The sequence below is a fragment of the Vanellus vanellus genome (assembly GCF_965231255.1).
Source record: "Vanellus vanellus genome assembly, chromosome: 24".
Classification (NCBI taxonomy): domain Eukaryota; kingdom Metazoa; phylum Chordata; class Aves; order Charadriiformes; family Charadriidae; genus Vanellus; species Vanellus vanellus.
In genome coordinates this window covers 794,424-820,757 of record NC_138929.1, presented here as the reverse complement: position 1 = coordinate 820,757, position 26,334 = coordinate 794,424, and the positions used below count along the sequence as shown (strand labels likewise).

At 62.5% G+C, this 26,334-nt stretch overlaps 3 protein-coding genes across 3 annotated transcripts in view; 1 reads left to right on the top strand and 2 right to left on the bottom strand.

Annotated features, from left to right (window-relative positions):
* The first annotated feature begins 80 nt into the window (after window positions 1-80).
* Window positions 81-2,991, top strand: NKIRAS2 (NFKB inhibitor interacting Ras like 2). Its single transcript, XM_082494862.1, has 3 exons — window positions 81-378; window positions 591-832; window positions 1,242-2,991. Exons 1-3 carry the CDS (start codon window positions 285-287, stop codon window positions 1,479-1,481), a joined length of 576 nt encoding a protein of 191 aa, XP_082350988.1. The 5' UTR covers window positions 81-284; the 3' UTR covers window positions 1,482-2,991.
* Window positions 2,992-5,435: 2,444 nt separating this feature from the next.
* ZNF385C (zinc finger protein 385C) overlaps window positions 5,436-26,334 on the bottom strand; it is a gene marked incomplete at its 3' end in the record, with an annotated part of 77,361 nt that continues 56,462 nt past the window's right edge. Inside the window, exons 3-9 of the mRNA XM_082494855.1 lie at window positions 16,070-16,212; window positions 11,740-11,850; window positions 9,638-9,809; window positions 8,539-8,868; window positions 6,724-6,911; window positions 6,390-6,503; window positions 5,436-5,660 (exon numbers count right to left, since the gene is read on the bottom strand). Of these exons, the coding sequence (XP_082350981.1) occupies window positions 5,436-5,660; window positions 6,390-6,503; window positions 6,724-6,911; window positions 8,539-8,868; window positions 9,638-9,809; window positions 11,740-11,850; window positions 16,070-16,212 (1,283 nt within the window). The remainder of the gene's footprint in view (window positions 5,661-6,389; window positions 6,504-6,723; window positions 6,912-8,538; window positions 8,869-9,637; window positions 9,810-11,739; window positions 11,851-16,069; window positions 16,213-26,334) is intronic.
* LOC309681047 (uncharacterized protein C17orf113) lies at window positions 21,500-25,265 on the bottom strand (the record flags this gene model as incomplete). Its single annotated transcript, XM_082494847.1, has 2 exons — window positions 24,744-25,265; window positions 21,500-23,032 (listed from the first exon to the last, which is right to left on the bottom strand). The coding sequence occupies exons 1-2, from the start codon at window positions 25,260-25,262 to the stop codon at window positions 21,500-21,502; spliced, it is 2,052 nt and encodes a 683-aa protein (XP_082350973.1). The 5' UTR covers window positions 25,263-25,265.

Here is a 26,334-nt window from a genome sequence, read left to right as displayed (position 1 = left end):
GGCCCCGCCCCGTCTCGCCCCGCCCCTTCCGGCGCCCCTCTGGTCCCTCCGCGCCGCTTCGCCCCTGAGGCCCGGGCCGGTGTGTGGGCAGGGTCGCGTTCCCCGCTCGGCGGCTGCGGGCTGGGCCGGGCCGGGCCTCCGGCGCCCCCTCAGGCCTTTCTCCCCCGGCCGGCCCTGGGCGCACGCACCGCGCAGAGCTCGGCCCACCCCCGCCCCGCCCCGCCCCGCCCCGGGCAGCCGCGCCTCGCAGGCGGGTTCCTGCGGCGGCCCGCGGTGAAGGCAGCATGGGGAAGAGCTGCAAGGTGGTTGTGTGCGGGCAGGCCTCCGTCGGGAAGACGTCCATCCTGGAGCAGCTTCTGTACGGGAACCACGTGGTTGGTGAGTGCGGGGGACGGGGGAGGGGAGCCCGGCAGGGGCCTGGTCCCGGTGGGCACGGCTGTCCCCGGAGACCCCCTAAACACACAGGCTGGGGGAGGGGGGGAGGAGGCCAGACCCGCTGTGCCGCCCTGGGCCAGCCGGCAGGGCGGTTGGGGTTGTGCCAGCTCCCTGGCCAGGGGCCCCCATGTCTCCTCTGCCCGCCTCTCTGGCAGGTTCCGAGATGATCGAGACCCAGGAGGACATTTACGTGGGCTCCATCGAGACAGACCGGGGGGTGCGGGAGCAGGTGCGCTTCTACGACACGCGGGGGCTGCGGGATGGCCTGGAGCTTCCCAAGCACTGCTTCTCCTGCACGGATGGCTACGTGCTGGTCTATAGCACTGACAGCAAGGAGTCCTTCAAGCGGGTGGAGCTCCTCAAGAAAGAGATCGACAAGTCCAAAGACAAGAAAGAGGTGAGTACTCCGAGGGAAAGGGGCTGCAGAGTGGGATCTGCTCCCCTTCTTCAAGTTCTCGCCCAAAGACTCTCCTTTTCTCTAGCTTGTCACAAGGCGGTGACAGGGGTCCCCGTTCTGTGAGACTCTCAGTGTACCTGGCTGCTGTCCTGGGATGCTTTGTGAGTGTGCAGGTGCTCAACAGACCCTCCCACTTCGGGGCTTGTTTGAGCCACGCAAACCTGAACAGGAGGGGAAGCTGCCAGAAGGGAGCGCTGGGAAATGCGGTGTTTTAAAAGGCCTTAGCGTGGAGGGGGAATCGGCTGCAGGACCGGGCCTGGTGCTGAGGGTCTTCAAGGCAGAGGCGGGCAGCGCTGTTAAGCTCTGCATTTGGTACCTTCAGAGATTATTGTCACCCTTTTTCGAACAGGTCACCATCGTGGTTTTGGGCAACAAGTGTGACCTGCAGGAGCAGCGCCGAGTGGACCACGATGCAGCCCAGCACTGGGCCAAGGGTGAGAAGGTGAAGCTGTGGGAGGTGTCGGTAGCTGACCGGCGTACGCTGATTGAGCCCTTCATCTACCTGGCCAGTAAGATGACACAGCCCCAAAGCAAGTCCGCTTTTCCCCTGAGCCGCAAGAACAAAGGCAGCGGATCCATGGATGGCTGAGCCTTGTTTTCCTTTCCCTTCCGTTGCCACCTCTTCTCCCTCACCTCCCTACTTCCCTTGCACATACCGCCTGCTGAGCCTGTTTGGTGTCGTGGGGCCTGTGGGAAGCATGGTGGCAGGAGGCACGGGCGTCCCAGGGCTGGGGATGGTCTTTGAGGACGAGAGAGGTGATCCATCTCCCTACACTGGGACAGGGACTGCTCTTCTCACTGCCCAGCCCCTGCAGATGTTGGAGGTGCTACAGGGAAGCCAGGATTCACCCAGTGATGCCCCTCTGCTCTCCGGGCCCGTGGGCTGCTGGAGGGGAGGCACAGCCCGGGGGTGGCCAGCAGGTGGGGATCAGCTCCACGGCTGAGCACAGCAGGGCCCCAGGAAACAATTCTCTCGCTCTCGAGCTGCTCTGGTTTATGTTTATTGATGCCATGTGAGAAGAGCCCAGTTGCTGGCGCTACTTCCAGCCCAGCTATTCTCAGAGCAGCTCTCCCTTGTCTGACCCCAGCTGGCTCTGCGGTGCTGCAGTGTTCTCCAGCAGATTGCCCCTTACCTGGCTGTGCTCGCTGCTCCTTTATGTGCAGAAATACTCAGTCATCCTGCCCCAGTGAATGCATAGTGCAGAGCAGGGCAAGATGCTGTTATCAGGGGCACGGTGCCCACATCTACCATGCTGCAGCCCTCTTCCCGAGTACATGCTCAGCCATGACCTTGGAGAAGCTGGGACTGTGCTTAGCCTGCACACCCTGCTGCCTAGAGCTGTTGCGGCTCTCCCTGCCCATCTGGCACAGTGCTGGCTTTCCTCTCAGAACCACCACAAGACAAGGGAAAGGTCTCTCGGTCCTGCCCAGCAACACGTGTTCCCTTCAGCTAGTCTGGATCTAGGAAATAAAAAAAACAAATGAGAAAGCCCTGGCTTGTTTATACTTGTTCCTTTTATTTACTGAGTAACACAATAAAGCGATGAGATTCGATTATCAAAATATTTTCCTTTTTTTTTTCCCAACAGTTATAGTACATCAAAAAAATATACAATGAACATTACAGGAGGAGTACTGGCCAAGTCCCTAGAGTCTGTTTATTCCATTTTTGCAGGGGTTTTGTTTTTGTTTTTGTTTTTTTTTTGAATCAAACTGTTCACATCACTCCAAGGTTATTTACAGAGGGGCACACGTTATTGAGCGCTATGGACTATGCCCTACTACCTAGTACAGCATATGCTAAAGTCAAAGGCAGTAAATGCTTTGGATAGCACAGGAGCAGGGAGGATTTGTGGAGGCGGGGGGATGCGATAGAGGGAGTGTGTTCTTACGCAGCTCGTTGCAGTATTATTGTTATTAGAAGGAATGGCTTTCAAGGGGTTAAAGTGCCAAGTGTAGGAGTGTATTCGGACTCCACTGGTGTCGGGGTGATGGGAGCAGCCACTGCTGGCTCCAGCACAGGCTTTTTAGAACAAAATGCAGGGGAAGGACCCACCAGTGCTAAGCGGCTCCTGCAGGCTGGAGCACAGCCGCAACTGGCTGCTCCCGGCTCCCCGCGCTCCTGAGGCTGGTGGGCTCGTCGCAGGAGGGGATGCGCTGCCCTTCTCTGCTGCGGCCAGGGCTGGGAGTGACCGGCGAGGCGGCCTGGGGAAGGGCACAGTGAGATGAGCAGGGGGAGGGCTGGAGAGGGGCTGCTTGGCACTGCGACGCTGTCGGAGCCGTGTCCTTCCTGCTGCCCGCGGGCCCCAGCCAGCAATGGCTCCTGTCCTCTGGGATGTGGGGTCCGGGCTGCACTGTCCCCTGGGCTGCAGGATCATCTCCCTGTCCCTGGCAAATCCATTGCTGCTGGGACCCTTCCTTCCCTCGGCTGCTCTCCGAGCCAGGTCTCCCCACCACCACTGAAAACCCTTCAGTTCTCTCTAGCCCCAGCCATCCATACAAGCTCACTCTTCTTCTCCTAGTGCCCTCTTCTCCGCTTCCCTCCTCCCTTGGGGTGGAGAGGAGATGCCCTGAGCAGAATCCATACCCCAGGGCTCCCCTGCACTCCTGTCCTCTGTGGCAGGAGTGCAGCAGTGGCACTGCAGGTCGGCGCTGCCCACGGTGTGAGAAACAGGCCCTGCAGACGCAGGCGTACGGCTCCGAACTGTCCTGCTCCTCTGTGCAGGTTCCCTGCCCTCGCCCGAGGCTCCAGCTCTGGGAAGCAGCAGCACGTTAGCCGTGTGAGTTACCCGCTGGCTGGTTCCCATTCACCTCCCACTGCCAGGACCTCGTCCTGAGCATCGGTGGAGCGTGCCGGGCAAAAGTCCTCCTGAAATCCAGGCGTTGCTTACGGCCAACATGTCGGCTACGTGTGCTTGTGCGTGTGGATTCCCAGGTGCACAAACCGACCTGCCTCTTCCCCAGGGCCGGGAGGGAGCGTGGGCCGCAGCTGAGGTCTCTGAGCCGGCACCCCGGGCCGGGGGACGGGAAGGGGATCGTCTGCACAGAACGAAGCGTTGCGTTGTTTTTTTCTGCTCCGACCACCACTCTTGGCTGTACAGACAGCATGAGCACCAAAGGAAATCGCAGACGGCAAATGCGGCGGGCGAGCTGCTCCCCCTGGATTGCATAGATCGGGGTGGGCTGTCACTCCAGCGAAAGGTTCCATTGGGTTGCAACTTTCCTGCATATCTCTATTTACAGCAGCGCGCTGGGAACCCGGAGCGCCGTGGTTACAGTTTTCAGACCAGGTCATTGCTGGGCTTTCTGAGCACAGTGAAAAGCAGAGCTACGGCTTCAGGGTCCCTTCGGAGCCTGGTTTTCCGCAGGCTGTGATGAGAGCATCACAGGGAGAGCGCCGGGCGCAGGCTGTGGGCGCCGCCTGCTCCTTCGTACCTGATTGTCCAGGCTGCCGGGGACGCCTTTGTTTTTGGGAGTCATCGGTAACTCCCTGGAAGCTCCGAATGGGGATGGGGTTGGACGGCCGGGCACGGCGGCTGCTGGCGGGCGAGCAGCAGCATTGCCTTTCACCGGAGAACCGAAAGTGCTTTAGGGACATTCACTCAGCCTCACAGCATCTCCCGGGAGGTAGGGGCAGGGCCGTCCCCCGCCGGCGGGACAGAGGCAAACAGCTGGCACCGAGCATGGGCTCACCTCCTCGGGGAGCCCGCACCGGGCAGCCCGGCTCTCCCGTCCTCGCTGGGCTGGAGGGGAGCCCGTCTCCGGCCACACGCCCGCGTTGTGTGCTTCTCGGGGTCCAGGGCAGGGGCGGTGTGCTTTGGAGGGAGGAGGCGCCGGCCCTGGGCTTCAGCTATTGCTCTCGGAGTGAAGATACGGTCAGTGTGGCGGGTGCCCACCGTGGCGGGGGCTCTTTGGCTGGTGGGACGTAAGGAGTTGTGGGGCAGAGGGGGGCTGGTGGGCAGCACGGAAGCCCCCAGCCAGCACGGGCAAGTGCAGGGCTGGCGAAGGCACAGCCAGCCCGGGCTGAGAGGGAACTGCCAACTTTCCACTTGTGGCGGGGTCGTTTCTCCCAGTATGCGCTGGGCTGAGGCTCCCCTCGCAGTTCCCTTCCCACTGGGCTGGCAGGGTCTGGCCGGCCAGGGGGATGCTCCTTTCCCCGGGGAGCAGCCGGCTCTTCTTCTTCCAGTCTGGTAACTGGGAGGGCAATGAACAAGAAACCAGCGGGCCGAGGACAGGCAGCCCCTGTCCATGGGACACAAGAGGGTCCTGGTGACTCGGGCACCATCCTCTCCTGTGCTGGGCGCGGGGCTGGCGCGGGTGCTGAGGGACACGGGGATGGACGGCGGGGCTGGCCGGGCTCTGCCGGGGTGTCTGGCTCCAGCAGGAGCCCGCTGGAAGCAAAGGAGAAGCCGAGGTTGATGTCTACGACTATGGTTTCCCACCAGCCGGAAGAGCAGTCTGCCCGGGAGCGCCGCTCCGCACCGCGCAGCCCCCGCGGCACAGCCCGGTCCGCGGCGGATGGACCCTCGGCGGGTGAGCGGCTCTAGTAGGGTGCGAAGACGATGGGGCCCGGCGTGGTGCGGACGTGGGCTGGCGGCGTTCGGAAAAGGGCTGGTCCGAGGATCGGGGCTTGGAAGAGGGTGGTGGCAGCGGCTGGTCGCAGGGCGAGGGGGCCAGGCATGGCGCAGATGGCGGCCGTGGTGAGCGGGCTCGGCAGGAAGCGTGTCGCCAGGGTTTTGGTGAGATGCTTCTGCAAAGCCAGCTTGGACTGCGGGGAGGAGGAGGAGGAGAGACACTGTGAGGCGCCCGGCGGCAGGAGAGCCCCCAGCCCCAGCTCCCCCATCAGCCCCTGCCCACGCTCGCCTCCAGCTGAGCTCTCAGCACCTCCTGCACTGAACGCAGCCCCCGGCCCCGGCACACCATGCCCCCCATCCCACAGCCGGTCCCCGCTGGGCCGCCCCCAGCTCAGAGCACACAGGGATGTCCCCGTCGCGATGTTCTCCCGGAGAGGTCCTCGGCCCCACCACCCCGACCCAGAGACCTGCCCTGGCCTTCGCGCCCGCCGGGCTGCTCCCCGCAGCAGTGCTTTCCCCGTGGTGCCCCGGGATGACGTTTGCTGCCCAACTCTCTGCTAAGTTACGTGTCCGCAAGCGGACGCTTGGGCTCGGTTCAAGTGAGCCGTGCCAGCCCCGAGCATCCACCCACCGCTGCTCTCCCGCTCGGGAATCGCGGGACAGGTGGAAGAATCACAACTGCTGCCGTGGCGAACGCTGCTGCCGGAGGACTCGCAACTCTTTCCCGTGCTTTCCTTCCCACCCTTACAGCCGCGGAACTCCTCTCAGCACTACAGCCCGCCCTCCCCAGGGGGACCGGCTTAGATGTGACCGTGAGAGCGGAAGCGTTAAGGAAGGCGCTGCCTCCCTGCAGGAGACGGCTAAGGTGGCGAACGAGGTCTCGGAGAGCAAACCGGGTGGGTAATTCACAGGCAGACAGGTACCTTGAGAATACTCACTGCGAGGGCAGCGTTCTTCTGCAGCTTGTTATAGGGGCTGTACTTGGGCTTGGGCGGCTTCCCCGCCAGCCGGTCTTTGTGCCGCCGGCTGTTCATGTGCTGGGAGAGCAAAACAGCCCCATCACCCGGAGCCAGGACAGCGAGGGCAGACCCACCGCACCGCGTGGCTCGGGTCCACGGGGGACGCCCATCACCTCCGCGCAGGAGACCGCCAGGTACCCACCCCCGAGCCCCCGGTGCCGGTACAGAGGGGTCCGCGTGCCCGGTGTCCCCGCACCCCCCCCGGGGGAAAGGCACGTGGCAGGCCTGGCTTCGTCACCTGTTTGAGCTGGGTCTCCGAGTTCACGTAGATCTCGCACACTTGGCAGTGAAACGCCTTGTTCTGGATGTTGATGCTGCCCTTGTTGCCGATGCGCTTGGACTTGTGCCCTGCCCGGGAGAGGAGCTTGCCGCGGCCTCGCCGCATCTGGGTGCTGTGACCCTCCAGCATCGACTTGTGCTTGGCGCCTGCGCGGCAGAGGGGACGCTCAGTGAACGCGCACTTTGCAAACGAACCCCGCGCCGTGCCGAGTGCCGCGGCAGCGGGAAGGGATGCCCTCCGAGCAACCTGCCCGATGGCGCTCTGCGTCCCCCCCTCCCGCGGGACCCCGCTGCCCCCCTCTCCCCGTGCCCGGCGGCACTCGCAGCCGGAGGGGACAGGGAGCTGCCCGGCAGCCCAGACTCTTGCCGGGGCTGCGGCAGCCCGTTCCCAACCCTGCCAAGCTCTCGTGGCCAGCTGTGCTTCACAGGCGGACCAGAAATGCTCGGCTGCCCAGAGACCCCCCCCTTCTCTCTCCATGTGCCAGACCGTCGGAGAAACTGCTATTTTAAGCGTGTGCTGGAGCCTGTCGCCTGTCCCCGGGCGTTAGCGCAGTCCGCAGCACGGGGCACGCGTCGCCCGCCGTGCTGCAGCATCTGAGCCGTGCCCAAGGTCAGCGAGGATCCGGCCGCAGCGCCAGGAATAGCTCGGCGGGGTTAGAGGAGGCGGGGAAGGAGGCACCCGAAATCCCGGCACACCTGGGGACGGGGCGCTCTGTCCTGACCTTGCCAGCCCGGGGACGGCAGGGGGGCGGGGGGCAAGTAATTCAAGCCACCACTAATTCATTCTATTTTTTAAGGCGTTAAGCAAGGAGCCCGCGTCCGTGTGACAGCCACGGAGGAGCACAAGCCTGCAAACATTTTGTTTGTTTGTTTGTTTGTTCCATTTCCCCAAATCAGCTCCTAAATTTGTAACCGGAGCTGACAAAAGCAAAAGGACACGTTTGCAGCTAAGCCGCGGCGGTGTCCTGAGCCGACCCCTGCGCACGGCTGCTGCTGCTGCCCGGCGGGTGCTCGGGGCTGGGGGAACTGGTTCCCAGTTTGTGCTGAACTGGGGGAGAGGAGGCCCTTCCCTTTAAAACCGGGGTGCCCGTCCTTGTTTAGCATCCCCCGGAGAAGGGGGTGAGCCGGGAGCTGGCGCTGCAGGGCTCACAGACCCCCCCGCACTGCAGCAGCCGCCCCCCTGCCGCCATCCTGCGGTGTCCGGGCACCCCCTGCTCCCCACCGGCCACCCCCGGCTGCGGGGGGACCCTCGCCAGCCCCAGACGCTCGCCCACCCGAGGAGGCTGCCAGGCACAGCCCGTCAGCCGCGGCTTGCTGCTGGGTCCTGAAGCCCGTTAAATTCCCAAGGGGCGTCTCAAAACGACCCGGAGCCCGAAGCACTGAGCTGCTTTGGGAGGGATTATCCTGGTCTGCACTGGCACTGCCACTCAGGTGCCATCCGCTTAGAGCCAAACTGCAACGGAATGTAAAGCAGCCTCCAATCACTTGATTAAATGTATCTGAAAACGTCTTTAATTAAGAGACATGAACAATGAGAGAGCCTCTGACCTTGCTAAAATTCACTCCATAAGCCGCAGCACAGGTAAAACACTGCCGCGCATCTTTGCAAGCCGCCTTAATTAACCCTTTTTGATTAAAGCAACACTCATTAACGCTGGCCGTTAACGCGAGCCCTGCGAGGCTGCTGACGGGGCACGGCGGGGCTTTGCACGGAGCGCAGGACAGAGCTGCGAGGGGCCCGTCCCCCCGTCCCCAGCGCGGGCGATGCCCTTACCGGTGTTGTGAGCCTCCAGCTGGGAGAGGGAGTTGACGGTCACTTTGCAGGTGGGACAGTACAGGTGCTGTTTGCTCTTCTTCCCCTCCTTCTCGCTCTCGGGGGCCGAGCTGACGCTGCTGCCCGACTCCGCCGCCTGCGCCTCGGCAGCCTGCGCGGCGGAGGAGGCCACGCTGGTGGCGTCCGAGGTGCCCTCCGACAGCTCCGAGGCCGGCGGGGAGCCCAGCGGGGCCACGCTGCCCGACAGCTCCGCGGGCGACTCCTCGGCGCCGGGCGTCAGCCCCAGGCTGCTGCGCTCACCCTCCGGCTCCTGCAGGCCGTCGGCTTGAGCTGGCGGCAGGGAAAGGAAAGGGGGAAAGGGGGGGGGAAAGAAAGAAATGGGCAGAAAGAGAGAGTTCTCTGTGCTGGAATGGGTTTTCTGGATTTTAGAGATCACCCTCGTCACCCCCGAGACCATCTCGGGCACTGTCTGCTCACGCTCATCCCTGCGGAGGACGGCTCTTCCCAAGGTCTCTCCTGTTACCGCTTTTGTCTGCGGCTCGTGGCAGCCCGGCGCAGCACAAAAGCCCCGGTGAGCTCTGGCGCTGCCTCGGCTCAGGGGGTTCTGTCCCCTTCCAGCCCCGTCCCAGCGCAGGGCAGAGCCCTGGGGATGCGCGAGCCCTCACCGGGGCACGGGCAGGACACGCTGCCTCTCCTGCAGCCCTGACCTCCCAGAGACACCGAATCACGGGGGAAACAGCCGCCGTTTCCCCACGCGGCGGCAGGGAGGCGTAGGAGCCACGAGCTCCTGGGCTGGATTGCCACCCCTTCCCCGCGCCGCTGCCCCAGCCGGGCACACCGGGGACACCAGCGGAGCACAAAAGCTCATTTATTAACACTCGCTGTCGCATTTATGCCGCACTAATCGCAGCCCTCCCCAGCCCGACCAGCAGCTGCCCGTGGCGGGATGCTCAGACACGAGGCTGCTGCGCTTCAAGATTGAATGGGGCTCCTCGGGACGCGGACGCAAACGCCGCTGCACCCCCGGGAACCGGCCAGCTCGCTCACCCCGGCGTCACGGGCTGCCGGCGCGGGACCCTCCTGCCCCCTGCCCGCGTACCTGTACCGCCGGGCTCCCCGCTGCCCTCGGGGCTGGGGGCAAAGTCGGCTGCGCCGTCCCGGCCGGTGGCCACCGCCGCAGCCCCCGCAGCCTTCTGCTTGCTCTTCATGGCCTCGATGGCTTTCAGCCTCCGCGCGTGCTTGTGGCCCTTGTAGTGCGCTTCCGCCTGGTTCTGGGGAGGGAGAGACGGGGACGGCTGCGTCGGTGCTGTGGCCGGACAGACGGACGGACACAGAGAGGACGGGCGATGGGGTCAGCCCCGAGCCACGGCTGCTCGGACACGTTTCCAGTGCAGCCACCTCCCCCGGTGACATTCATCCCCGGGGACACCTCGGAGGGGGTATTTTTGGCCGGGTGCAGCGCAAAGCTGCTTTCCTCCTCCTGCCAGAGTGCTCTGCACACCAGTGTATTCAGCCGAGGTATCACTTCGCTAAGACATCACCGCACTGCGCGGCCGAGATAAGGACCCTGCTCTGATTAAATGCATTGAGTCACTTTTAAAAGAAGCTTTCGGGCGAAATTTATGACTTCAGAAACATACAAGGAATTGCTAGCTGTAAAAATAAAATAAAAAACTAACGTTGGTGGGGAGGACACATCTCCCATTGTAACCTAACGGGTTTCTAACACGCAATTTACATTCACGGGCTCCTTTCTCCCAGCGAATGCTGAATAATGAAGCGCACATTGATGGGTTCATGCCTGCACCGAACTGATAAAAATGTACACAAAAGAAAATCACCCGAACATTTGTGTACTCCTCAGTCGGGGACAAAGCCACATTGTCCCCCAAAACAACTACAGTTTGGCAATTTATGGAAACTAAATCCAATATGAATTAAGACACTGTACCGCTGTGCAGCACGGAGTAATTTGCACGGCGCTCTCAGAGGCCGGCTGAGGCTTCCCGCGCTCGGTAGGACGAAGCATCCCTTCCCTCCCCCCGCGGCGGCCCAAGGGCTGGGAGCGGTGTCCGGGGCCGGGCAGCGGCGGGCGGGTACGTGGGAAAGCGAAGGGCCGGTCGGAGCGCGGGGCCTCATTAGCAAATACAATAAACTTCCCCAGATAACGGGGCTGGGACGGGGCTGCGCTGCCGCCTAAGTAGGTCACCCGTCACCGCCACCGCTCTGCGCAGGAAGACAAGTGCCGTGCGAGGGTCTGCGCCAGTACGCGCTCTCCCGCAGCCATCACCTCGGGGGGGACGCGGGCAGGGACGGGCGCAGCGGCACGGGGGAGGCGAGAGCAGCTCCCGGCAGCCGGCGCTGCCAGACCCCGAGCGCGCCGGCAGCTCCGGCGGACGAGACTGCGCTCGGGGCCGTCGTCCCGTGGGCACAGGGGGTCAGCGCTGCCCCACTCCCCCAGGAAGGGACGCCGAGGCCGGGGGATGCTGCCAGTTCGGCAGCGCCATAGGTGACGTGTGCGCCTGCCCCACACGCCATGCCCCGCAGCGGCACGGTGAAACGGAGGGCTCCGAGCGGTTGCCTGTGCAGAGGAGGCTCTGGCCGCTCCGCTCCCAGCCCGGCTGCCCGCTCCCAGTCCCTCTCCTGCCGGCTCAGAGCGAGGACTCCCTTTCAAACCTTTTTATCAGTTTTCCCCACAAACGATCGGCCGTGTGCAATTCATCACCGCAGGGATCAATGCATGTTTCCTTCCTCCCCTCTACGAGGCGGTTGGTTTACTTAGAATAAAAGGCAGGAAAAAAGAACCCCACCTGCCACACCAGCGCTCCGGGCAGCCAAGGCAGGGAAGATTATATTCAGCTCCCAAGGACCAGATGTGAATTGCACGGGCTGATAAAGCCGCTTAAGCGCAAACACCGAGACCGCGGCAGCAGGGAACAGACCTGAACAAAACGAGGAGGAGCAGAAAGAGCCAGCGTGGCAAACACCGGGGCCCGCGGGCAGGGAGATGTCGGTGGAGACGTCAGCCGGGGCAGCCGCGGAGCGAGGGAGGGCAGAGCCCCGAGGAGCTGCTGCCTGTGCCGTGGGTGCCCGCGCGGTGTCCCCAACCCGGCGCGCTCCTGCTCAGCCCCAGGCGCTGGCAGCGGCAGCGGCACCGGCACCAGCCCCGTGCATCCTGCGCGCCCGCCCGGCCCAGCTTACCGCAGAGTTGAAGCGCAGGTGGCAGATGTTGCAGGAGATGAACTGCTTCTTCTTGAGCGGGGCCGGCACGCCGAAAGTGTGGCTGATCACCGCCTTCTGCACCGGGTCCATCTGGAAGGGGAGGGAAGGCAGAGGGCGGCTGGGTGCCAGGCCGCGACAGCCGCCCCGGCACGGCACCGCGCCCCGGCCATGCCCCGCGCCCGCCACGCTCGCCGAGGAGCCGCTCAAGCTGCTCACGCCCGGTGTCTCCAGCAGCGGGCGGCTGCGGCGGCAGAGCTGCCCCGTCTGCCCCGGAGGGACCCCCCGCACGGGGCAACGCGCGCCGCGTCGACGCCTGTTCTTGTCCTCTTTAAACCATCCCTGAGAAGCCCAACGGGCAGCGCCCCAACGCCGGCTGTGTTCTGGCAGAGGGGACGAGGACGCTGCGGGGGCACAGACTGCAGACCCCGCCGTGCTCCCCGGCGTGTCCCCCCGTCCTCTCTCCCACCACCACCACCACCGGTGTCACGGGTGGCAAATTACCAGTTTCTGTTTGAGCTCCCAGTTGCTGCCTTCGACCTCCCAGTGCCGGGGCAGCATTCCAAGACACTGAGCAGGAGCAGAAACCACCAAAACAGGGGGCAGAGGCGATAAAAACGAGCAATCGGCCATTAATCCTCCCCGTGCCCTTGGTCAGGGAACTGAAAGGTCCCTGTGCAAAGCCGGGGGTGTGAGCGGAGCCGCGCGTGCCCGCTGCTCGCCCCCGGCACACTGCACAGCCCAGGCAGGGGCCGGGGCAGGAGGGACAACGGTGCCCGCAGCCATGGGTGCAGCTCGCCCGAGGCACGGTGCCCCTGCGAAGCCACCCCGGGCTGCCCCGCTCCCGGTCAGGCGTGCGCTTTGCCCGCTCTAATCGGATTACGGGACCGACGAATTGCGGTCCTGCGCAGCCCCTGGTATCTCGGCGGGGACGAGCAGAGACAGAACAGCCCCTGTGATGTGCCGTGAGCCGCGTCCCTCCCCGCGCCCGTGGACGCCGCGGCAGCGCGCGGGGCTGCCGGCGAGGCAGATGCGTGCGGGCTGATGACAGCCCCTGGCGCTTCTGTCTCTCCCCAGGGCTCGGCGTCACTCCTCAGCCCAGGCAGCAAACTCGCTCGGAAAGCCATAATTGTTTTAAACAAAATGCATTTATTAAGGGGGGGGAAAAAAAAGAATAACCTCTTTGTTTGAGCGTGGCTATAATCTATAATGCAAGTATTGTTCCCCTACCCTGTGGCATAGGAAGATTATCTTATCTGAGTCCTGCTGTCAGTAGAGCCTTGGGTTTTCAGGCGATCGTATTTCTCTGCAAAGCTATTTCGTTGCCGAGACAGGTGCATCAGTCTTCCCGGCACATGCCTGGACAACGGAGCCATTATCAAGACCCCAAATTCCTTTCCAGGAGTGAGCAGAATGGTAAAAGCAGGTGATTAATGAAGTGCCTGTTTGCCATGAAATTTTACTCACTTATCTGGCATATAAATGAAGAGGCATTTGGGGTTCGGCACAGGCCCGGAGGAAGCTACAGATGGCAGAGATGCTGCTCCACCCCTGACGACAAACACGGCAGCGCGCTGCGGGCGGCATCCCCGCGCTGCCGTCTGCGGGCAGAACCGGGGCCGGCGCTTGTTTTCAAGAGATACACCCACCTTTTCCACACAAAGAAAAGAAAAACGGCTCCAACCTTCGCAGCCCCGCCAGCGCGCGTGCAGCGTGCAGGGCGCTCTGCGGGAAGCGCAGCCCGGCTCCACCCAGCGCCCCGCGTGGAGCGCGGCCAAAGCCTGCACGCCACCTGAGAGCCCTCCTGCTGCTCTCCGAAGGAAAACACAAACACACCCTCAACTTCTCCCTAACGTATGCACTCGCTGCTATTTCAGACATGAGAAAGACCCCCCGGCTCTCCCCCGGACCAGTGAGGGTCTGTGCCGCAGCGGCACCCGCAGCCCGGCGCGTTGAGGCTCTTCCTGGCGGTTCCCAGCGGGACCGACCCGACGGCAGAGGGAGGCTTTGGGCCCCAAAGAATAAAGATCTCAGCTTTGGTAGTCAATTCTTGTTGACTCACATTACTCTATTTACCCCTGGATGTCCCCACCAATGTAAAGAGAGGTCCCTGCGCTGAGCTCCCTGCCGGCCGCCGCGTCGGCAGCGGGAATTCACAGGGACGCAGCATCAGTTGGGACTGTGTCTCCCGCCACGGTTTCACCAGGCGCTGCTGCGCGCTGGGGATGCACAACACCCCCGGAGCTGCAAAGGGCCCTTCGGGCACGAAAGGCGCCTTCTGTGCTGCGTTAGGATTGATTCCCCGCTGCGCTCGCTTTAAGTGGCAGGAGAGCTCCGCTTGGGAAGGTTTCGCTCGCTCCAGAGGAAAACATCTGCCGGGTTCATGAGAGCCTTGTGACCTGCTCGAAGTGCAAAGCGTTCTGCCGAGCGGTGGCAAACAGCTCCTGCTCTGCAGGGCGGCGCCGAATCCCGCACAGCACCACCAGGAAGCAAAGGCAAACGCCCCCCCCCCCCCAATCTCTTCGTGCAGCAACTCACACACGGCCGCTCTCTCAGAAAGCAAAATACCCTGAGGGATGCCCCCTCCCGCCCTCCCAAATTCCCCCTGAGGCGCTGACCTGGCATCACCGTCACTTGGGCAGAGACGGGAGGAGCCGCCAGCCCGGCTGCGGGGCACAGCCACGCTCCAGCTCTGCGTCCGGCGAGGACGGGGGCTCTGCTCGGGCTCCCCGCGAAGCCGCCGAGCCCTCGCGCCCCCGCCCTCCGCCGCCAGCACAAACGCACCCCGAAGGGGCAGCTCCCACTCCTGGAGGAGCCGGCCGGGCTTCGCTCAGCGAACATCACACGCCGGACTCGGGGCTGAGCTCCGAGCAATTAATTCAAGGTGCCCGTGGAGCCGGGACAGCCCCCCCAGCATCGCCATCCCATCCCCGACGCACCCTCCGGGGCAGAGGAGTCCCCGCCGAGCCCAGAAGCAGCGCGACAGGACTGTGCGGCTCTGGCAAGTGCAAGCGATGCATTTCCCCAATTTATTATTATTATTTTTTAGAGCAGCAGAGGCCTGGGGAACGCGCGCCAAGGCAGGGCAGGCGGGAGCCACGCGGAACAAACAACAGGGTCTGCTTCAACTCAGCTACCGACTCCAGCGACTAAAAAAGGGAGCCCAGACAAAGAGCAGCCACCTTAATGGCATCGAAAAAATCCTCCTCTCCTGTGTTTCTGCTTGTTAGCACAGGGCAGAGACAGGCTAGAGCCGGATTTCAACAGAGCTTAAAGGAGTTAGACGGCTGAATCCCATTCAACAGCAACAGGAGTCCGGTACTTAACTTCTGCTGCCCTCTTTGAAGATCTCAGCGATAATTTGCACCTTCCGAGCACATTCAGTCGCAAAGCCACTTACAAGAGGCCGGCCAGCGAGCAGGGAGGGAGCTCAGGAAAGTCCCCTTCCCAGGCTCAGGAGGGAAAAATAACGGGCATTTCCCAAACCCAGAAACATCCGCCCTGCCTCTGCGGGGGGAGCAGCCCCGCGTCCCGCGCCGCACCGCCGCTGCCCCTCGGCAGAGCTCAACCCGCTCCTCGGCGGTGCCGGGAGCCGCGTCCTGAAACACCAGGGCAGGGGCGCAAAGCAAGGCAAGAGAGGGGCTCCCGGAGCGGCCCCCGGCCCTCCCGCGAGCCGGCGGCTGGGGACGCCAGCGGGGCCGCGACCAGCCCGGGCAGAGCGGCACGGAGCGGGGAAAATGGCACGGCACACCCGCAACGCTGTCGTATGTCTTTGGCCACATCCGTGTCCACTGAGGCGCGTAACAGAGCGTCTCTACAGGACACATCTGACTGTGTGACCCAAACCCTTGGCCCGGTGGTTCAAGGGGACCCTGAGCCCAACCGGGCGGTGGGAGAAGTCCGGCAGCGACCAGGCTCGCCTGACACCCGCAGCCACGCGGCACCAGCCACTTCCCTCGGACCATTATATGCCTTCTCTCTCTCTCACTCCTTTTCTTTATTTATTTTTCAACTAATGAACTGCTCTCCAGAGCTACTTTATTACTATTGATTCCAGGAACAAAATCCGATTGATCTTGGTTAAAATGAACCACCTTTTTAATTCTGGTACATACGGGCGATGGCTGGGCAGGAACCGCTCTGCGCGGAGGGCAGGGCAGGCGCGTTGCACCAGTGTCCAGCAGCCAAAGACCCCGGTAATTAAGCTAGAAATTATCTGGCAGGGTTCGAGGAGAGGTGCCATGTAGAAGAGGGAGTGCTGCGGGGGAGGAGGGGTCCGGCAGCCGATGCCCACCCGCCCCCGGGGACTCACCGTGTTGAAGTTGGGGAAGAGGTTGAGCGGTGACGTCCCGTTGAGCCTGAAGGTCAGAAAGTGCTTGATGTCCAGGGGGGGATGAAGGGGACGACCGGGGATAGGCAACGATGCTAAGAGGGGGCTGCTGTGTCCGGAGGGACCTGGGCAGGCAGAGGGGAGAGAGCAGCGTTAGCGTTGGTGGCCCCTGCTTGCAGCGGGGGGACACGGCACGTGGGGACACGGCACGTAGGGACATGGCACACAGGCTCTAGACCTCCTTGGCAAAAGCTCCCAGCCCGGGGTGGCCCCGGGCACCCCTCTGCCTTTTGGGCTCAAAAACTGCATCCTGGTTCAAAGCCATCTTCGCGTCAGAGCATCGACATGCACAGGAGTTCACTTTGAACCCTCTGAAAGGCGTCAAACCGTGGGGCCCCCCCCGGGGAAAACAGCCCCTTCCCCCGGGCTCTCCCGCCCCGGCACCGCGGGGGCTCCTCCCTACCGGGGACGGCGCATTTTGGCTGCCGGCAGCAGCCAAAGCGCCCCCGCGAGTGCCGGGCTGAGTAGCCCTGGCCACAGCACTGCTCCAGCAGTCTTGAATTTTGGGTGCCCCCGGCCCCATCCAAGCCATGTGGGTGCCCCAGCTTTGCCCCTCCATGGCAATTTTGGGTGAAAACCCCCGGGAACGGGCTCCCCTCGCACCGACCTGCTGCCTCCGGCACTGCAGCCCCCGCTGCCGCCCGCCTCGCATCGTCCCCCGCAAACTAATCGCGAGCTCCGGCGTGCGATTTAAAAATAGCCTGGAGTTATTAATAATTTTCCGTTTAAACAGAAAACACCCCTGGGAAGGAGGGAAGGCTCTGTCCCCAGCTCGCTCCCCCTCCAGCCCCAGCACGACGGTTTCCCGCCGGGACTCATCCATCCCCCCCTCCGACCCGCGGAGTGCCCGGGCTGGGCGCCCGCAGCCGTGCACAGCTCTGGGAGCGAGGGAGGGGGAAAGTTAAAATAAACAAACAAATGAATAAAACACAATAAAGAAGAAAAGGTTTCAAAACGCTTTGAGCCAGAAAAGCCCATTCGCATCTCGTGCGGCTTCACACCTCCTCCAGCCCTGTCCTGCCACCGGGAACAAGGACAAGGCCAATGTTCCCTTTTTTGGTTTTGATCCCCGGGTTCTTTTGCGCCTCGAAGGCCGCCGTGGGGCCGCGCTGCCGCGGTGCAGCATCACCCCCAGCCCACTGCCCCACTGCTGAGACGAGCCACAGTCCCTCGTGGGGGGACGGAAGCGGCCAGTGCCCGGAGAGGGTCAGAAACACCGACCAGGACCCGTAATCCCCAGTCCCGCTTTGGGACCGTGCCGAGGCGCTCGCCCCACACCAGCTGGGCAGGACGCGCAGCGCGGCCGGTGCTGCTCTCCCGCTGCGCTTTGCCGTTTGCTGCGCAGCCGCCCCTCCGCCGGCAGCAGGCGGGCGGGCGCGGGAGCCGAGATACAGATCCGAAATGCAAAGTTCGAAAGATTTGTTGAATTTGAGCAGCGAGCGCTGGCCCTGCGGGCATCAACGACCTCTTTCTGGGAGAGCGCACACGGGCGGCTCTTCAGCGGCACCGGAGCCGTCCCTGAGTCAGGCCTGACTCCGGGGAAAAATTATGTTTTGCTTCATCAGGCGTGCATTGATCGAGTTAATTCCAGAGTCGCCCAGAAGGGAAATCTGTGAAACTGTTTAAAAATAAATAAATAAAATTATAGCAACAGCGACGAGTATGGGAGCAGAAGCAAGCAGAAATGGGTGAAGGATGCGTAATTAACCTTCTGAGGCGTGAAACAGTATTTGTGCATCAAATCATCTGAGACGGCAGGGCTGGCGCCCGGGGAGCCGCCCCCCGGGGACCCCCAGCCCGCACACGCAGCCGCGACCCTGCGGAGCGCCGCGGTGACAACAAAGGCATTTGGGGCCGGGTTGCGAGAGTTTCCACTTGCCTTTGTCAGTGCGGTTTGCACTGGCCTTAAAAATATATCTCTCTCTCACATTTACCGCTGGGAGGAACAAGAGGGCGGGGGAAGCCCTCTGCCCCCATCATCGGTAGCCGAATAAAGGGGGTTTGCTCAGCGACGAAGCCCGGCGGCTGCTGCCGGGCCCCACGGCCGAGGGGTTTGCTGCCCGGGGGTGCTGGGGGGGACACGGGCTCCCGGGGACGGCCTCTGCCCGCGGCGGCTGCTGCCCACTGACACACCAAGGACGCGATGCGCCGAGCCACTCTCAGCCCAAATTTATGGATTAAACGTGTATTCGGGGCAGGGGTAAAACAGGCTCAGACGGGAGAGGGCGCAGAGACCCCGGCTGCGAGGGGACACCACGGAGGGGACAGGACCTTTTCGTCCTGGTTCTGCCGCTGAACTGGACAAGACCCCCGTGAGCAGGAGGAGGGCCGGAAGCCTCCAGCAGCATCAGCCCTGCCCGGGCACCCTGCGAGGAGCGGCTGCGTGCCCGTCGCCGGCAAAGGAGGAAAGGCAGCGCTCGCTGCGGCAGGGACGGGTGGCAGCCCCCGCGGCTCAGCGTCCACCGGGCTGCAGAGGAGAGCAGCCACGCGGCACAGGGACAAAGCCACCGTCAGCTTCAGTTTACCTGAACCTCAGAAGATCACAAAAGCGTAAGCGCCGCGTACAGGGAAGGGCAGAGCAGCGGCACAGCCGCAGCCACGGAGCTCCCCGGTGAGGAGCGAGCCGCCCCGGCACGCCGCAGCTGCCCGCCGGGGCACGGGGCACCCGCACGATGCTCTCGGGGGCACCTTCCCAAGGTTATGGGGCCGTGACGCTGCGGCTCCTGCCTTACCTTTGCTGCGGGGCAGATTCCGGCAGCAGCTGCGGGCTGTATTTTTAGGTATTAATTAGACACTCAATTAAGGGGATTTGCTGTGGGGAGAGTGGCAGTGCCCCCGGGTCTGTATAGAATGACACGACCTTACCCGAGGTGACGGGCAGGGCCGGCGGCAGGGTGGGCTGCGCCGGTGAATGGCATCCCCAGATGCTCGGTCTGCGGCTCCGGAGCAGGAACGTCGCCCACCGCGGTGCTCTCTTTGTCTCTCCCTCCATTTTGGCAGAAGGACCCCCACCTCTGCGGCAAACACGGCCGCTCCAGCACTGCGCCATCAGTCCCCAGGTCTGGACGGGACGGGACGTGCTCGGGGCTCCACGGAGCATTGTGAAGGGCTGGCGCAAGGCGGGCAGGGCAGGAGCCCCGTGCTCCCGGCACAAGCGCCAAGGGCACCGCCGGCGCTGCCCCATGCCCCCGCCATGTTCTCGGCACGTGCCAGCCGGCCGCAGCCGCGGAGGTGGGTCGCTGTGCCCGTCCGTCCCCGCAGCGCGGGGACACCCCCCTGCCCAGCCGCCGAGTTAGTCCCCGAGCGATGGGCAGGTCTGAGCCGCTGCAGCCTGGGGGGGTCCCTTCGCCCCCCCAGCTCCGCAGCGAGGGTGCACGGCCGTTCCTAACTGGGCAGCCAGGCCTGGCTGAGAGACGCCACGCCACACGGCATCGCCGCTGCGGTGCCGCACATCCCCTGCCCGGGGCTCAGCCCGGAGCCATCAGCTCAGCCCCTTCCCGGCACTCCGAAGCTCAGCCCAGCTCCGGTCCCGCAGGCACGCGACTCTCCGAGGGGTCCTCTGGAGTTGGAAGACGTGTTTCAGCCCTTCATTTAACCAAGGCCACCCAGGACCGTCCCCCCCACCTCCTCGCTCCGCACAGCGACTACGCACACGTCCGCAGTGGGTTTCCTCCCGGGTCCCCCGCGAGGCAGATGAGAGCAACCGTTGTGCTCTAACGCTGCGTATGTGCGCACCTCCAAGAAACGCCTTTGGAAGCGGCAGGGACAACGCTGTGGGTTTTCATACCGACAGGAGAATCTGCCAAGGACCCGTCTCCGCAGACGCCGGCTGCTTCGCAAGAGCATCTGGCGCAGAGTCTGCACAGGACAGATGGAGACGGGAGCTGTTTACTCACACAGAAGCAGTCTGGCTCCCTCCCATTTGGTAGGTGTTCTCAGCAAATTTTGGTGGTGTCTCAAATTCCTTACCCAGGGCTTCAAAGCTTTTGCCTCTGGCCAAGCACGGGCTGAACTCACTCCAGCTCTTTCCAGGAGTCTCTGGGAAACGCGTGCGCGGTCCCCGATGCCAAAGGCTGCTGGCAGGAGAAGCGGAGCAACGCCCGGTCACAACGCTGGAGCACGGCGGCGGCGGCGGCGCCGGAGCAGCCCCAGCACTGCTCAGGGTCCGGACCAGTAACGAACAGATCGCACCGCGCTGGACTCCCAGAGCGACCAGACCCACCAAACCCCACCTGGGCCACCGGGCAGCAGATCCACCGGCCCTGGAGACGGCGACGCTGCGGCTGCCCTGGCACGGGGGGCTCGCTCCGTGGTCCCAGCAGTCCCCCGCAGCAGCACCGCCCTTGGCCGAGCGCAGCCCCCCCATCCCGCCCAGGCGTTGCTTAAAAGGAAAAACATACGGTAAACAACTCAAGTTTGTCCCAAAATAGATGTCAGAAAACCCTTTCTTTGGTTGCAAGGTTGCAGAGAGCTCAGAGTGCAAAGGGAACGAAGGTATGCGATGCCGTTTTGAAAACACCAGGAATTCGCTATCTATTATTTTTGGACCCCTGCTTATAATTTATTCTGTCATTGCAAAAAAAAAAGTCCTTTTAGATATCTTTGTACTTTAAACACTAGGAAAATTAAGATAGACCTTTTTAATATATATATAGTTATATATATATTTATATATATACACACATACACATATATACACAATGATGCATTTAAAAGTTACTATTTCCTCAGTGATTACAGTATCATTCTCTAAATCTCTTGCTCTTGAAATGATCATGACTTGATGCCACTGCTAAAAATATTTTGTGCTGTGCGCAAGGAATACCAACAAGACACCGCCAGGCATTTCGGGGTTTGCCACGGAGCTAGAAAGACGTACCGCCTCTCCTGCATTCATTCTCAAGGCTCCAAAACAACAAAAATCAGCTATTTTTGCAGAGTATTCAGTAAAAGCTGCTGGGTATCATTGTGCAAAGGCGATGTGACATTCGAGCTCAAGAGAAGATTTGCCTTCATCTCCCTAAAACAAAAGAATAACAAAACCTTGGAGAAAACCTCAACGCAATTTGGGATTTCAGGCGGCCCCAAGATTTTAAACTCCGGCCAATTCAGACGGATGTTTGGGGGATGAGGGAGGGACAGTGGTGGGACTGGCATGCCTTGGTGAAGGATCCCGTTTCCTCCTCCCAGCGTGGAGCAGGTCAGCATCCACCAGCGGCCACCCGGCCTCAGCGGTGACCAGCGACGGGGAAAGGCGGCGGCGAGCCGGCGCTCGGGGCTGCCCGCAGGACCTGTGTCCCTGCCCGCAGGGCTCTGCCTTCGCCGGCCACTTCTGCTCACGGCCACTTCTGCTCACTTCACCTGCGCCACGATGAAGCCGGACTCCCTCATGCTCTCGTAGTACTCGATGGCCAACGCAAAGTCAAACTCGTTGATGGCCGGCCCGTCGATGGCGATCTTCATGAGGTCGGAGAGCCCCTCGTCCTTTGCACAGCGCGAGCGTCCACGCTTCAGCAGCTCCCGGCCCCGGCTGATCTTCTCAGTGAGGACCGAGCCCAGCGGCAAGGCCAGGGCAATGGCCGCAAGGACGGCAAAGTCCGGGAAGAGCTCGTGCATCTCAGAGTTGCTGTAGACCAGCTTGATGCAGAGGTCCTTGAAGGAGAGCTGGCTGAGGCTGAAGACGATCCGCTTGAAGAGGGGGAAATCGCTGAGGGCCCTCTCGCTTACCACCACCCGGGAGTAAGCCTGCAGGAGGAAATTCAGCTCGCTGACCCCATAGCTACCAATGTCCTCCAAAGACTGGGGGTAGCACTTGGGGTTGAAGATGGCTGAGAAGGAGCTGATAGCCTCCAGGACGCTACTGGGGAACCTGTCCAGCAGGTTGCCCCGCACGCTCTCCAGGTAGTTCTCCTTCAGCCGCTCAAAATGCTTCAGGTGCACCTTGGAGCAGTTGGCCAACTCGACACCCTTGTAGTAGAGGCGGCTCTCACCCTCCCGGTCATCCTGCGGGTGCTCGTTCATCTCGTTGAGGAACTCCTGGAGGTTCTGGCCACTGGTGCTCTTCTGGGCCTGCAGGGTGGTAGCCGTGGCAGAGACGATGGGCTTCAGGATGGAGAGGTCAAAGTCCTCGATCTGGAAGAAGCGGCTGAGTTTCTGGAAGATGGGGAGGACATCCAGGAGGATCTTGGTGAAAGCAACAAACTGGAACTTCTTGAGCTCTTCGCAGAGGCCGTGGGCCACAGGTGACCGCTCTGCCTCGCTCTCCAGCAGCAGCACCAGCGTGGGCCACGAGGAATCGATGGCTTCCACAGCTGGGAAAATAGAAGTCCAGTGGATGGCTTTGGGGCTCCCAAGGTCTATCTCACAGAGGTCCAGGACGCTCCGCAGCTCCTGTAGGCCATTGCTTTCCCCCCTGAAGCTGGAGTAGAGTCTGTACACAGCGTCCACAGTGGTCTCGTACTTCTGGAGGTACTCGACGCTGACGATGCTCTCAGCCGGCAGCAGGGAGCTCCCGTGGGACAGGCAGCGCATCTCCATGAGGAGTGGGCAGAGGGAGGTGAGCGCGGTCCCCACCCCGCTCAGCCGCTCGGCCACCAGCGAGGCGCTGTCAGCGCTGAGCCAGGTGATCTTCATGGTGGGGATGCCGAAGGAGCGCATCACCTCGCCCACCTTGCCTGCCACCGTGGAGGCCTCGCCGGCGGGCAGCTCGAAGCTCCCCAGGAAGGTGGCAGAAGTCTGCCCGTTGCAGGGGGAGACGGTGGTGGTGAACATGGCGAGGCTGCGGTGCTCCAGGACGTCCACCGTCTCGTCCACCACCAGCCCAACAAATGGCGAGGCTTTTATCCTGTGCCTGTCCTCGTTGTGCAGGACTTTGGCGATCGCCGCCTGAGCCAGTTAAAGGAGGTGCGCAGGGCAGGCGGGAGGGAAAGAGAAACACAAATGAACTTCAAAAGCAGGCGGGAGACGCACAGCACCCAGCGCCCAGCGAGCGGCGAGGCTCCTGCCCTCGGATCTCCCCGAAAGCGGCGCGAGGTCCCGAGGCGGAGAGAAGCCCTTAAACAAGCTGTATATACAAGTACCTATACAAGCCAGAAATCGCCTTCTTTTTGCCCAATATACCATCTCCTCCCGCTCCTGGCCTGCAGCCCAAGCACCCAGTGAAGCTGCAGAGGGCTCGGGGGTCCCTGCCCTGAGCCGGGGGTCGGAGCCCCACCGCGCTTCAGCAGGAGCGAGCACCGCCGGGGCAGCCCCGAGCCCCCGTCCCCCGGGAGCCTGCCCGTGCCGGGCGCGAGGCAAGGTGCCGACAACCCGCGGCCTTGGTTCAGACTTCGGCAATTGCTTCCGTGCTTTACCGGCCACGCTCGGGCAGGAGCGGCACCGACACTGCCTGGCGGCTTTTTCTTCTTTACTCAGTTTTCCCCGTTTCAGGCAAACGCCCCGGTTTGAAGGGAAAACTTCCTCGGTGTGTGTGAACGCTGTAAGTAGCACTTCAGGCTGAGAAATCTAATTAGCGGATTTAGCCTATCTGCAGCAAAATAAGGCTCTTTAGAGATCTAAAAAGCCTGGCAAATGGCCAAGACTCACTAAAAATTTAATTTGATTTTAACAGGCATGAAGCATTCGTAAAATTAAGAAAATCCTTTCTAAACTCTCCCTCTACTTGATCTTTCCGATCACTCAGTTTTAGCCAAAAGAGGAAAAACCCACAGTGCTCGTGTGCTAATTGAACTCCTGAGCTTTTTTCCTCCAAGCAGCCCGGCAGGCTCCGACGGGAGCGATGCTCCTGGTCTCCCTGCGAGTCTGGAAGCACACGTGTGACCACGAGCCCGAGGCTCCTTCGATGGAGCCCATCGCCTTCTCCTGGTCTGCCAAATCAGGGAATGACACCAAGAAAGCGCCACGTTGACGTTTAATGGGAGGAATCTTCAGTCTCCACTGGAACTCCTGGAGAACGGGCACATCGCCTGGCTCCACCGGCTCCTCCGTGGGACTAGAGCGCACCCCGGCGCAGCTCGGTTGTGCAGACCGGGCTGGTGGTCGCCAGCACATCGTGGATGTGCCCTGGTGCCACGGGGTGCGTTTACCTGCCCGGGGACGGGGACAGGTCTGCCCATCAGCAATGCCGGTGCTCCTGAGCAGCCAACGGCCACAGCCCCCGCTCTGCCTGCGCGCCAGGGACACCAGCTCCCTGCCGGCCTCCCGCCTGTCCCCATGGCACCCAGCTCCAGCTCTCCCGGGCTCGCGCTGCCGGGAGGACCCAGTGATCCCCGCTGCGAAGACGACTCTGGCCCCGGTGAGGCAGAGCGCGCACCCACCCTGCTGCGTTTCACCGGGGCTCGTGGGATGGCAGCTTGTGCTTAAGGCTCCCGGTCACGCACACAGCACCCGAGACAAAGCCAAGCGGGCGCTGGCGATGCTGGAGGCGGTGCTGGGAAGCGCGGAGCTCCCCGCCGCAGCCGGTCGGCGCGGGCGCCCAACCTGCCCCGCTGAACGCGGCGGGCGCAGGCAGCTGTGCAGGCAGGCGGCTGCGCGGCACCGTCCGGCCCCGACGCGGCCGTCCGACGCGGGTGCAGAGCCCCCAGCCCGGCATACACACCTGCATCTCCCTGACGCTGCTGGGGTGGTAGTACTCGCTGTGCTCGGAGGCCAGCAGCGCCTGGCACAGGTTGAACTTCTGGAAGTCAAGCAAGGAGGAGCACTTCTCGTCCGGGATCTCCTCCTTCGCCATCCAGTAGACGGTGGTGAGGATGGCCACCTTCGCCGGGTTCACCTCCACCTTGATGACCGAGCGCAGCTCCGGGTGGCCATGGACGCGGGTCTCGAATGCCAGCTGCTCCCGGTTCACCGCCAGCGCCTGGCGGTGCGCGCCGGAGGTGACGTGCCGCAGCAGGGCATGGCGCTGGAAGTTGTCCGTGCCCACGGTAAAGGCGTTCTCCGCTTTACCGTGCTTGTTCTTCACCAGCGCCTGCCGACACTCTATGCAAAACATGAGTTTCCTCTCATAGTCAAACTCCAGCCAAGTAAATTCTTCCTTCCAGTGCTCATTGAAATAGCGCTTACACTTTTTATTGGAATTGGAAGTTTCCCCAGCTGGCTTTTTCCCTGGAGGCACCATATTGCTGTGGCTGGGAAATCAAACACTACGGCTGAACTGAAACGTGCCTTGGAGGAGCAGCCTCTACATTTAATTTAGTAAGAAGGTCTATTACAACTCTCCTGGTTCGACTGGAGATGAAAGAGACACAAGGGAAAGGGATTAGGGCCCTGCAAACCTCAGCCTGTGCTCATCGTTTAGCCTTGCCTGCTAACGAAGAGCTGCGGCAGCACGGCGGCAGCGCCCGGGGCAGGCAGGGCTGTGCGACAGCCCCGGCACCGCGCGGGGGGATCCTGCCGAGCGCCTCACTGGTGCCACCGGCAGCTCTGGGTGTCAGCGGTGGGACTGGCACATGCGCGCGGTCCTCCTCGTGATCACGGGGACACCCAAACGTGCTTCCCGTCACACCAGACCTCCGTGCTGCGGCTGGTGCCGGGAAGGTGTGGAACCACCATGGAACCCAACCTCTGAAAGGGAGAGTTCAGCCCCCGGCGCGGCAGCACCCGCTGCTGACGGCGAGTGCCAGAGCCCCGGCGCTGAACGAGGATGACTGGGAGCACAGCTCAGAAACGCGCCGGGGGGGGTGCGCATGCACACGCGTGTGTTTTCACTCCTCCCTCGCTTGCCTCTATCCCAGGGAAGCGCCAAAGCCACGCTGCGTCCCGCGGCAGCGGGACCGTGCTCTGCAGCCGGCGCCCCAGCCCGGCATCCCTCCCCGGGGCGGTTGGGGCGCAGGACCCGCTGCAGACGGGGCGCACATCGGCTGCAGCCCCGAGGGCTGCAAAGCACTCGCGCACACGTTTACCCGGGGGCAGCTGAAGCACTTAAGCATCCACTTAACTCCCTCCCTATACCGAAGCCCCACTCAGTCCGATCCTCACATTCTTCCATGAACTGGATTGAAACCCCAAACTGAGCCTTGATAAAGGCGGTGGGAGGAGGAAGAGGAGGAGGACCCCAGTGCAGGGTGGGGAAGTTGGGAGGGGAACCAAAACACGGAGGGGAGAGGAAAGAAAACAGATATTTAGCAGCAGCACACGCCAGAGAATGCTTTCGGTCTGTGCAACTTGCTGAGAAACCCAGGAGGAACTCG

Coding starts and splice junctions, on each gene's coding strand:
- NKIRAS2 (XM_082494862.1), top strand. CDS start 285: ATGGGGAAGAGCTGCAAGGTGGTTGTGTGCGGGCAGGCCTCCGTCGGG. Junction 379..590: donor GTACGGGAACCACGTGGTTG/GTGAGTGCGGGG, acceptor CCTCTCTGGCAG/GTTCCGAGATGATCGAGACC. Junction 833..1,241: donor AGTCCAAAGACAAGAAAGAG/GTGAGTACTCCG, acceptor TTTTTCGAACAG/GTCACCATCGTGGTTTTGGG.